At 39.9% G+C, this 12,701-nt stretch overlaps 1 protein-coding gene across 1 annotated transcript in view; it reads right to left on the reverse strand.

Annotated features, from left to right (window-relative positions):
• Positions 1–422: 422 nt before the first annotated feature.
• The window catches only part of atp8b3 (ATPase phospholipid transporting 8B3), a 58,579-nt gene continuing 46,300 nt past the window's right edge, over positions 423–12,701 (reverse strand). The window contains exons 22-28 of the mRNA XM_072915051.1: positions 8,377–8,563; positions 8,080–8,303; positions 7,866–7,949; positions 5,539–5,763; positions 5,316–5,454; positions 3,495–3,625; positions 423–3,423 (exon numbers count right to left, since the gene is read on the reverse strand). Of these exons, the coding sequence (XP_072771152.1) occupies positions 3,235–3,423; positions 3,495–3,625; positions 5,316–5,454; positions 5,539–5,763; positions 7,866–7,949; positions 8,080–8,303; positions 8,377–8,563 (1,179 nt within the window). The 3' untranslated portion in view covers positions 423–3,234. The remainder of the gene's footprint in view (positions 3,424–3,494; positions 3,626–5,315; positions 5,455–5,538; positions 5,764–7,865; positions 7,950–8,079; positions 8,304–8,376; positions 8,564–12,701) is intronic.

The raw sequence follows: 12,701 nt of genomic DNA on the forward strand, positions 1-12,701 counted from the left end.
ACTTCTACATTTTTTAAATTTTTATATATTTGCACATTGTTTTTCTAGCATGCACACATCTCACTATATGGAATGGCCTCAATCTCGTTACCTTGCGTAATGACAATAAAGCTGATTCTGATTCAGATTCTGATTCTGATTGCAAATGATTGAACAAAAATTATAAACCCAACACTTTTGTTTTTGCTCCGATTCTTCATGAGTTGAACTCAAAGATCTAAAGCTTTTACTATATACACAAAAGACCTATTCCTCTCAAATTTTGTTCACAAATCTGTCTAAATCTGTGTCAGTGAGCATTTTTTCTTTACCAAGATAATTCATCTCACCTCAGGTGTGGCATATGAAGATGCTGATTAAACAGCATAATTATTGCACAGGTAGGCCGTTTTGAAATGTGCAGTTTTATCACACAGCACAAGTTTTGAGGGAGAGTGCAGTTGGCATGCTGACTGCAAGAACGTCCACCAGAGCTGTTGCCCATGAATTGTATGTTCATTTCTCTATCATTAGCCGTCTCCAAAGGCGTTTCAGAGAATTTGGCAGTACATCCAACCGGCCTCACAACCGCAGACCATGTGTAATCACATCAGCCCAGGGCCTCCACATCCCGCTGATGCACCTCCATGATCGTCTGAGACCGGCCACCCGGACAGCTGCTGCGACAATTGGTTTGCATAACCAAATAATTTCTGCACAAACTGTGAGAAACCATCTCAGGGAAGCTCATTTGCACGCTCGTCGTCCTCGTCGGGGTCCCAACCTGACTGCCGTTCGTCGTTGTAACCGACTTGAGTAGGTAAATGTTCACATTCCATGGCGTCTGGCACGTTGGAGAAGTGTTGTCTTCACGGATGAATCCTGGTTTTCACTGTTCAGGGCAGATTGCAGACAGAGTGTCGGGTGTCATGTGGGAGAGCGGTTTGCTGAGACGTTGAGAATCGAGTTGTCCATTGTGGGGGTGGCGTTATGGTGTGGCAGGTGTATGTTCTGGACAACAAACTCAAGTGCATTTTATCGATAGCATTTTGAATGCACAGATATACCGTGACGAGATCCTAAGGCCCATTGCTGTGCCATTCACCTGAGACCATTACCTCATGTTGCAGCATGAGAATGCACGGCCCCATGTTGCAAGGATCTGTAAGCTGAAAACATCCCAGTTCTTGCATGGCCAGCATACTCACCGTACATGTCACCCATTGAGCATGTTTGGAATGCTGGGGATCGGCGTATACAACAGAATGTTCCAGTTCCTGCCAATATCCAGAAACTTCACCCAGCCATAGAAGAAGAGTGGACCAAAATTCCACAGGCCACGATCAGCAACCTGATCAACTCTATGCCAAGAAGATGTGTTGCACTGCGTGAGGCAAATGGTTGTCACACCAGATACTGAAAGCTTTTCTGACCCCCCCCAGTCTCCCAATGAAGCAAAACTGCAAATTTCAGACTGGCCCTTTATTGTGGGCATCCTAAGGCACACATGTGCAATAATCGTGCTGTTTAATCAGCATCTTGATATACCACACCTGTGAGATGAGATGGAATAACTTGGCAAAGAAGAAGTGCTCACTTAAATTTGTGAACAATATTTGAGAGGTATAGGTATTTTGTGTATACAGTAAAAGTTTTAGATCTTTCAGTTCAACTCATGAAAAATGGGAGCAAAAACAAGTGTTGTGTTTATATTTTTGTTCAGTGTACTTACTAGACAGAATGCATAATGGTGACAGGGAGTACTTGCACATTTGAGTGGCATGCTATCTTTGACATTGATATGCGGTTGCTGGGACATTACCCAGGGAATATGCTGCAGTGCAAACTTGTCACATGGTCAAGATAATCATAGTTGCATCGACTTTGTCTTTAAAATACATTTTGTATATAACTGCTGAGGACACATTTGCTGAACACTCTTACCTAATCTCTCAAGTGTTATGAGCAATGTTCCCTCTAATTTTTCATGTGTGTGAGCAAACGCAAAAACTCCCTGAGCATTCAGTGGAGCCCATGTGAGCAACATCAGACGTGCACACTGTGGCTACACCAGCAGCACACCTGTCCCAAACCTGACTAAATAACAAGTTCAATCTCCATCCATCCATCCATTTTCTACCGCTTGTCCCTTTCGGGGTCACGGGGGGTGCTGGAGCCTATCTCAGCTGCATTCAGGCGGAAGGCGGGGTACACCCTGGACAAGTCCCCACCTCATCGCAGGGCCAACACAGATAGACAGACAACATTCTCTTATTATTATAATCAAATGATCGCAGTCATTTCCATGAGGTTATTTTCTAATATAAGTGTTTAGGCCCACTTACAATGACAATAACAAAAAATATTGTTTTTCATGAACTGTGTACTTGTATTGTTTGTCTGGGTGGAGGTCCTGCTTTGGAAATAATTTGTATCCCTTTCAGACATTGCATTTAGTTCCCATTAAAACATTCACATGTTGCACAATGAGATGTAAGCAGGGGATCCTGTGTACATTCCTGCAACTTCCTGTTTGTAAAAAATATATTTTTATTAGTATTTATTTAATATACTAACAGCATTTCATGATTAATATTTATAAATTAAGATTCCTAATAAATGACACAAGAATAAGCACACATTTGATTGGTAAATCATAGTGTAACGACCTGGAATTACACTTTATGTGTGGTGTTGGAGTTGTCCGACTTTTTGTGTGGCTGTAAACGCATCACTGGCTAAGTGCCATATGTGCATGTGTTGGCGCAAGTGAGAAAGAGCGAGCGGCTGCTGTTGATATAACAAAGTTGCTTTTGGTCTGGTTTGTACTGCAGAAAATGACCACTTTTGCTGGATATAATTTTTTTTACTAATGTTTTGGTGATGTGTTTATGGCCGACAATAAAGAGTTTTGCTCAGTAAAGTGATCGATGGAATTCATGTCCTCAAAGCGTCTCGACAGACGTTACAATATTTGAACAATGATGACGAAAACTGTTTTCTCTGTCGTGTCCTTGTGACGAAAATTGTTATGCGCTTATTTTCTTATTTGATTTTGTGCGTGGCATAGATTTGCTGTGCGCAGAGGATGCTTGAGCAGTGCGCAATTGCACAGGCACGCACCTTAGAGGGAACGTTGGCTGGGAGGTTGTATTGCTAAAGCCCGAGTAAAGTGATGTAAAAGTCCGAGTCGAGTTGCAAGTCTTTCATGATGTTGTCAAGCTGAGTCCAAAATCAGAATAATTGCGACTCGTGTTATACTTGAGACGAAATCGCATCACTCGAGTCCACACCGTTGGTATCCATAACTGTGTTTTGGATGCCTGAAGAGATCAGGCGTTCAGGCGCAGGTCCTTGAGAGACAGCAAATGAAGAACGACGCCGAGATGATCCCCGTTTGAACCTTGGATTCAGTTCTACTGGCTGAGGAGTCATGCTGTGGACCTGCATCACACATCCAGGTAAGACATCAGTGGCTGTTATCCAGAAATGTACATTAAGTAAAATTTATTCACTTTATGTTTGTCTTGGCTGGGGCGGATGGCACTGACTGCATGAAAGATCAGTGAAGGCAACACGGCCGTCAAGGCGGCGAGCACAGCCGTGAGCCATACGACTGGATCTCTGAAGGCCATGACGGATGCACCTGATGAAAAATCCACACACATCAGGTTGTTTACTTATTTCTTAAATTGCCATTTGTCATTACAGTTAATTTTCGGGTAGAGTAAGGAAAAAGAACACAAACATAAAACTGCTTAACTTTAGTGTAATACCACTCCAAGAATGTTTGAAATGAAACAAACTGTACACTAGTAGCTGGCAATTCCCCAGTGATTGTGCTCAAAAACAAGGTTTCTTTTTAGGAAAGTGCAACAATGCAGACAAGTACAACAGAAACAGTTTGAACAGTGAATGATCTCTTTGTTTTAGGAAATGCCATTGATCCATCTCTTTTCTACCGCTTGTGCACTGGAGCCAATCCCAGCTGCACTTGGACGGAAGGCAGTGTACACCCTGCACAAGTCGAACAAAGAATCTTATTGCTCAAAGTGCCTCATTAAAAGTTTAAGCTTGTAGCTTAGTTCTCTATCTCTACTGAACAATAATCCTGTCTTTGTCCGTTTACGTATTTTACCTGTAAGGCTTTTCACAATAAAAGGGTTTTTTTTCAGGCTGTGGCTTTTCCTTGGCACAGTCGCTAGGCATGACCCCCGCTAGCCAACGTTGGGGCCGCACACTATTTACTAATGGAATAGACAAAGTTGCGTCAAAATCCTAAGGCAGTAACACTTCCTGTCCCACACTCAGTGTGTTCCATGAAGAAATTTGGCACACTTCTGTACTGTTTCAAATGTTCAATAAAGTGCTTCTCAATTATTTTATGTTATGCCCCCTCAAGAAAAAGTTAAGTTAAAGTTAAAGTACCAATGATTGTCACACACACACTATGTGTGGTGAAATTTGTCCTCTGCATTTGACCCATCCCCTTGTTCACCCCCTGGGAGGTGAGGGGAGCAGTGGGCAGCAGCGGTGCCACGCCCGGGAATAATTTTTGGTGATTTAACCCCCAATTCCAACCCTTGATGCTGAGTGTCAAGCAGGGAGGTAATGGGTCCCATTTTTATAGTCTTTGGTATGACTTGACCGGGGTTTGAACTCACAACCTACCGATGTCAGGGTGGACACTCTAACCCAAGGGTCGGGAACCTTTTTGGCTGAGAGAGCCATGAAACCCAAATATTTTAAAATGTATTTCCGTGAGAGCCGTATAATATTTTTTAACACTGAATATAACTAAATGCGTGCATTTATTTAGTAAGACCAACATTTTTAGAGTATAATAGGTCTCTTATTTTTTTTAATAACATTGTTATTCTGAAGCTAACCAATAACAAATAAAATACTTCTTACCATGAGTGCAACTTCTTGAACAGGTGCGGTAGAAAACGGATATTTTGCGACTTATACTCCGAAAAATACAGTATATGCATATTTTTATAGACACACAAAAAAATTGTTGCAGCTTGCTTTCAAATTCTAGCCCGTGTTCTGGCAAGACATGCACCCTCCTGGAATTTATGCAACTCCTGCATGTGTGCAATAAGGAATATGGAAATGTAATTGGATCTCCCTGAGCGTGCCTTTTGAAGGAATCTTTGACATGAGTACAATCTTTAGCTATGGACAGTAAAATCTAGGGCACAGCTGCGGTGAAGAAAAAAGCAAATATCGGCACCGATCGCTACTAAAAACATTGCGTATTCCTAAATTTAGTGGCTCAAGTGTATCTACAAAGTACCGTACTCAAAAATTAAATTGAATAAAGATTGTACCATAAAAGTAGTAGTCCAGTGGTGCTCTAAGAAACAGGAACTTGGAATTTGTGACCGAGGTGCCGATGAAGAACATGAGCAAAGAACAGCATACTGCTCCTATGTTCAACATTGTCCAATATCTGCTGATCAACACATTCTGATAGAAGAGAAGAGAAAATAAACAGTTCAGGCCAACAAGTAAAATAGTCTTTCATCGAATCGCATTGTGTGCTAGTCTGACCTCAATGATGGCAGTAAAAGTAGCTGCCATGGACACAGTGATTGCCATGGTCTGGTAGTCGAAAGCTGTGTCGGAATAGACTCCATACGGGATGAAGAAGAGAGCAAGTGAAGCGTAGACGGCGTACACCAGTGACACAAATATGACCAGAGGACTGGAAAGCTGCTGCCTCTGTCCAGACTTGTAGAGCTCAGGCCGTTTTAGGCTGTTTTCTGCACTCACATCCTAGAAGAAAGAACCTTAAGTAACTGAGACTGCAATACCTGCATTCGCACAAAGCTAATGAATGAAAGACATATGTACCTTTATTTTGGAATTCAACATTCTCATAATGCAAATACATAACCCAAAACCAGTGAAGTTGGCACGTTGTGTAATTCGTAAATTAAAACAGAATACAATGATTTGCAAATCCTTTTCAACCTATATTCACTTGAATAGGCTGCAAAGACAAGGTACTTAACGTTGGAACAGGGACACTGTGCTATTTTTTGCAAACATTAGCTCATTAGGAATTTGATGCCTGTTTCTAAAAAGCTGGCACAAGTGGAGAAAGTAGAGGAATGCTCACCAAACACTTATTTGGAACATCCCACAGGTGAACAGGCTAATTGGGAACAGGTGGGTGGCATGATTGGGTATAAAAGCAGCTTCCATTAAATGCTTAGTCAGTCACAAACAAGGATGGGGCGAGGGTCACCACATTGTGAACAAATGTGTGAGTAAATTGTCGAACAGTTTAAGAACAACATTTCTCAACGAGCTATTGCAAGGAATTTAGGGATTTCACCATCTACGGTCCGTAATATCATCAAAAGGTTCAGAGAAGTGTCTGCAATGTCAAGGGGAGTTTGGTTTTGGGCATCATATAATATACATGTATTTATGTTTTTCTGAATGGGGTTTATTTCTTCTTCACTAACTGCTCTTTAAGTTGCACGTTCTTTTTTTCTCTGTATTTTTCTTGGGGCTGCCCTCATAATTACTTTTGCAAATTTACTCTTTTTCGACCTACAGAGACCCACAATCCGGATGGTTCTTTTCCTCTTTGTGCCGGAGCACACAAGTAGAGTTTTAACTTCCACTTACAGATGTAGCTACGAACTGTAGTTACTGACAGTGGTTTTCTGAAGTGTTCCTGAGCCCATGTGGTGATATCCTTTACACACTGATGTCGCTTTTTGATGCAGTACCGCCTGAGGTATCGAAGGACCGTGCAATGAATTCTCCAGATTCTCTGAACCTTATGATGATATTTCGGACCGTAGATAGTGAAATCCTTAAATTCCTTGCAATAGCTTGTTGAGAAATGTTGTTCTTAAACTGTTCGACAATTTGCTCACGCATTTGTTCACAACGTGGTGACCCATTCTTGTTTGTGAATGACTGAGCATTTCATGGAAGCTGCTTTTATACCCAATCATGGCACCCACCTGTTCCCAATTAACCTGTTCACCTGTGGGATGTTCCAAATACGTGTTTGATGAGCATTCCTCAACTTTCTCAGTCTTTTTTGCCACTTGTGCCAGCTTTTTAGAAACATGTTGCAGGCATCAAATTCCAATTGAGCTAATATTTGCAAAAAATAAAGTTTTCCAGTTCGAACCTTAAATATCTTTGCAGTCTTTTCAATTGACTTTAGGTTGAAAAGGATTTGCAAATCATTGTATTCTGTTTTTATTTACGATTTACACAACGTGCCAACTTCACTGGTTTTGGGGTTTGTACATTTTCTTTGTATTTAACAACATTTTAGTTTTCCAGAATGAATAATAAAAATATTATTCAAATAATATATTAATACATTTTTTAATACTATTGTTATATTATTAAATTATATATTATTTTTTCATTCTAGTCATTCTATAATTTGCAAGCGTGTGTATAACCATTAGTACTGTATAATTAAATATAATAATAATATACACACAAAAATATTAATGAAAATAAAATGATACTGTAGCAAACTAATGCATTTTTTTTATAAATAAATATGCATGTTTTAAAATCACATTATGTTACTAAAATAATATAATAATAATAACATAAAATATATGCTATTATTTACAATGATTTTGTTTCTCCAAGTAGCTTCATTGACCCAAGCTTGAGTATTATTATTATTGTAAATAAATATAAACATTTTTAAAAATAAACATAAAAATGACATTCAACAAAATAAAATAATTATAAATATTAATATTATACAACAAACTCGTCTGCTTGAATTGGTAGAAATCTGTATTCGTTGCATATTTTGACATTTTGGATTTTATTTCTGATTTTTTTCAATTGAATATTATATTAAAACATTTGAACTTTCTCACCTTTTCAAAGAAGGCCACAAACAGAATATGGAAAGCCGTGTAGAAGGCGATGTACAAACTTATGAACCATCCTTCATATACTGACTACAAGAGAGAAAAGTTAAAAGGCATTTTCAATATAAAAAAAAAATAGGAACCGACTAGTAATTATTACTGGTGGTGGAACATCATCTTTTACCCTGGAAAAATTAACCAAGGGTTAAGGATGTCGTACCTGAGCACTGAAGCCGTTGAAGATGCCAAACCATATTTGGACAAGCGTATAGCTGCATGTCTTAAACAAGTAGTAACTCAAGAAAAGGGAGATGCGGCGGTAAGACCAGCGCCCGTGGACCAGGAGCAACCTCTGCAGGAACCTGAACTGGGACAAGGCGAAGTCTGCGTTCTGCACAGCCTGGCCTCCCTCCACTCCTACCAGACCCACGCCAACGTGAGCCGCTAATGTTGCCAAATGCACAACAAGATTCAGGACCACCATCAAAACATTTTTCAATATCAATTTTTTACTTACTCTTAATCATGTTGACATCGTTGGTGCCGTCCCCGATTGACAGCGTAATTGAGCTGGTGTGGTTCTGGACCAAAGTGACGATGTTGGCCTTCTGCCCAGGTGTCACCCGGCAACACAACACCGACTGACACTGTTTGGCCAGGCTCATGAACGTGGACCCCCATTCCGGTCTCTGGTCAAACTCTGTCTGAAGAGGAATATCTTTTATACTACAACCTTTAAGGCAGGGGTGTCAAACCTGCCCTCAGAGGGCCACTTGTTACAGTGAATATATATGAATATTAATGTACCAAACCCAAAACCAGTGAAGTTGGCACGTTGTGTAATTCGTAAATAAAAACAGAATACAATGAATTGCAAATCCTTTTCAGTCTATATTCAATTGAATAGACTGCAAATACAAGATACTTAACTTTGCAACTGGAAAACTTTGTTATTTTTCGCAAAGATTAGCTCTGAATCTGCAGAAATCACTGCACATAAGCGATGATATTACGGACATTCGATCCTTCAGGCGGTACTGCATCAAAAAGCGACATCAGTGTGTAAAGGATATCGCCACATGAGCTCAGGAACACTTCAGAGAACCACTGTCAGTAACTAAAGTTTGTCGCTATATTTGTAAGTGCAAGTTAAAACTACTATGCAAAGCGAAAGCCATTTATCAACAACACCCAGAAACGCTGCTGGCTTCACTGGGCCTGAGCTCATCTAAGATGGACTGATGCAAAGTGTAATAGTGTTCTGTGGTCTGCCGAGTCCACATTTCAGATTGTTTTTGGAAACTGTGGATGTCGTGTCCTCCGGACCAAAGAGTAAAAGAACCATCCGGACTGGCGCAAAGTTCAAAAGCCAGCATCTGTGATGGTATGGGGGTGTATTAGTGCTCAAGGCATGGGTAACTTACACATCTGTGAAGGCACCATTAATGCTGAAAGGTACATACAGGTTTTAGAGCAACATATGCTACCATCCAAGCAACGTTATCATGGACGCCCCTGCTTATTTCAGCAAGACAATGCCAAGCCATGTGTTCCAACAGCGTGGCTTCATAGTAAAAGTGTGCGGGTACTAGACTGGCCTGCCTGTAGTCCAGACCTGTCTCCCATTGAAAATGTGTGGCACAATATGAAGCCAAAAATACCACAACGCAGACCCCGGACTGTTGAACAACTTAAGCTGTACATCAAGCAAGAATGGGAAATAATTCCACCTGAAAAGCTTCCAAAATTGGTCTCCTCAGTTCCCAAATGTTTACTGAGTGTTGTTAAAAGGAAAGGCCATGTAACACAGTGGTAAACATGCCCCTGTGCCAACTTTTTTGCAATGTGTTGCTGCCATTAAATTCTAAGTTAATGATTATTTGCCAAGAAAAAATTAAGTTTCTCAGTTTGAACATTAAATATCTTGTCTTTGCAGTCTATTCAAGTGAATATAGGTTGAAAAGGATTTGCAATTCATTGTATTCTGTTTTTATTTACGAATTACACAACGTGCCAACTTCACTGGTTTTGGGTTTTGTATAATCTACTCATGATGTTATTACAAAACTGCCTGTGCATCTGATTAATATTTTCTGTGACAATATAACTTTCAATTTAGAAGTGTTTGTTTATGGAAAACATTGGAAGAGGAACAAAACAATATACATTTATTTCTGTATTTACAAAATTGTAAATATCATGATGATGAAAAGATGTGGCTTTGGATAAGCTGATGTTTTTTTTAAAAGTTTTTTTTGTTGTATGTTATAAAATAGAAATATGGCCTTAATAGTCTACTCAGTTAAATAGCTAATGTTGTATTTGGGTGAATCGGGGGAAGATATTATACATGTATACTCCTTTCTGCTTCTTTTCATTCAAGCTGTATTTTAATGTTGTATCAATTGTTTATACTTTGCATTGAGTGAATGAAATAAAAATAAAAATGGAAATGGAATGGAAAATGATGGCTAACTTGCCTTGAAATACTAAATCAGGGTGACAAGCAGATACTAATGCATTTTTTATTTTATTTTAACAACACTTGTTTGGAATATGTATTTGTTGTCTATCCATCCATCCATTTTCTACCGCTTGTCCCTCTCGGGGTCGCGGGGCGTGGCTGCAGTTTATCCCAGCTGCACTGGGGTGCGGGGTACACCTCATCACAGGGCCAACACAGATAGACAGACAACATTCACACTCACATTCACACACTAGGGCCAATTTAGTGTTGCCAATCAACCTATCCCCAGGTGCATGTCTTTGGAGGTGGGAGGAAGCTGGAGTACCCGGGAAGAACCCACGCATAAATGTGGAAATCAAAATGAAACTCAATGTAATGGAGTAATAGTAACACAAAAATACCTAAGTAAAGTAAAAAGTAGGTTGCAATAAGTTACTCTGACTGTCACGGCCCGAGCGCACCCCAGTGCGCATTCATCTGCGCCGGAGCGCGCCACTCCAGCTGCAGCAAGCGGCTGCATTCAATCGCCAATCAGCAATCTACACACCTGTCACTGATGAGCTTTCCTGCCTTCTTAAGCCAGCGCAACCTGCTATCCTGTGCCAGAACGTAGCGACCTGTTCCTGTACAGTTAGCCGAGACTTCTCCAAGCTACATGCGTACTCCCTTATCTTAATTATTGTGTTGAAATCTGGGGTAACAATTACAAAACAAACATCAACTCTATATTCTTACTTCAAAAGAAAGTGATTAGAATTGTAAATTATGCAGATTATCATGACCATACCAATGCTCTGTTTATTAAATTAAAAACATTAAAACTGCCCGATCTTGTTGACCTCAACACTGCTATTGTGACGTACAAATCTCATAACCACATGCTGCCTGGGTGTCTACAGGAGAGGTTTAAACCAAGAGATAATCCCTATGACCTCAGAGGTTCAGCTGTCTTTCAGAAAGCAAACATAAGAACGAGCTTAAAAAGTAGATGTGTTTCTGTCAGTGGGGTTCAACTGTGGAACAGCTTGGATGATTCCTTAAAATGTTCCAGTTCCATTCACACATTTAAAAAACACTTTAAGACCAATGTCTTGAAAAAATATATCACTCTTGAATCAAGAGAGTAGTTAATACTATGATCAATGTTAATTAAAAATACCTAATGTGGGATATAAATAATAATGGAAGTATAATTGCTTGTATATAGTATATAATTGGTACAAAGGTTTAACACGTGTACCAGGATATTTCACATGCCTTTACTGTATATATAATTGAACTGAGTTTATGTTGTGTATAATGTGTATTTATAATATGTTGTACAAAGGACATTTAATAATTTTCGGAAGTTCATCTTGTACAAAGGACATTTCATAATTTTCGGAAATTCATTTTGTACTTGACATTGTTTATAGGGTTAGGCGCAATAAGTGTTCAACTTCAGCCTAAACCCTTTCGGTCTGCAACATTTTCATTTTCAATCTATGAATGTACAACTGTTTGTTTATTTTGTTGACGATTGACCGAAGAATATATATATATATATATATATATATATATATATATATATATATATATATATACTCTCTCTCTGTGTTTCTCCCCCTCCGTGTTGATTGGTCTTGTGTCCCCCTTGTCGTCTTCCAGCAGCATTCCTCCGTTCCCGCGTTACGAACAGTGTGTCTCGTCTCCCTGTGATCCTCTCTGTTTCTCTGGCTGCCCCTTTTGGATCTCGACTTCCCGCCTGGACACAGACTTTGACGCATCTCTATTGCTCCCGACTTCCTGCCTGCTCAAGGATCTCCGAGCCGGCTTTGCCCCCTCTTGGACTTCCGCCTCTCACTCAACACTACTGGTAACACACTACAGTTAAAGGGGAACATTATCACAATTTCAGAATGGTTTAAACCATTAAAAATCAGTTCCCAGTGGCTTATTATATTTTTCGAAGTTTTTATCAAAATTTTACCCATCACGCAATATCCCTAAAAAAAGCTTCAAAGTGCCTGATTTTAACCATCGTTATAAACACCCGTCCATTTTCCTGTGACGTCACATAGTGAAGCCAACACAAACAAACATGGCGGAAAGAACAGCAAGCTATAGTGACAGTAGCTCGGATTCAGACTCGGATTTCAGCGGCTTAAGCGATTCAACAGATTACGCATGTATTGAAACGGATGGTTGTAGTGTGGAGGCAGGTAGCGAAAACGAAATTGAAGAAGAAACTGAAGCTATTGAGCCATATCGGTTTGAACCGTATGCAAGCGAAACCGACGAAAACGACACGACAGCCAGCGACACGGGAGAAAGCGAGGACGAATTCGGCGATCGCCTTCTAACCAACGATTGGTATGTGTTTGTTTGGCATTAAA

The sequence above is a fragment of the Nerophis lumbriciformis genome, linkage group LG18 (genome assembly GCF_033978685.3).
Source record: "Nerophis lumbriciformis linkage group LG18, RoL_Nlum_v2.1, whole genome shotgun sequence".
Lineage (NCBI taxonomy): Eukaryota > Metazoa > Chordata > Actinopteri > Syngnathiformes > Syngnathidae > Nerophis > Nerophis lumbriciformis.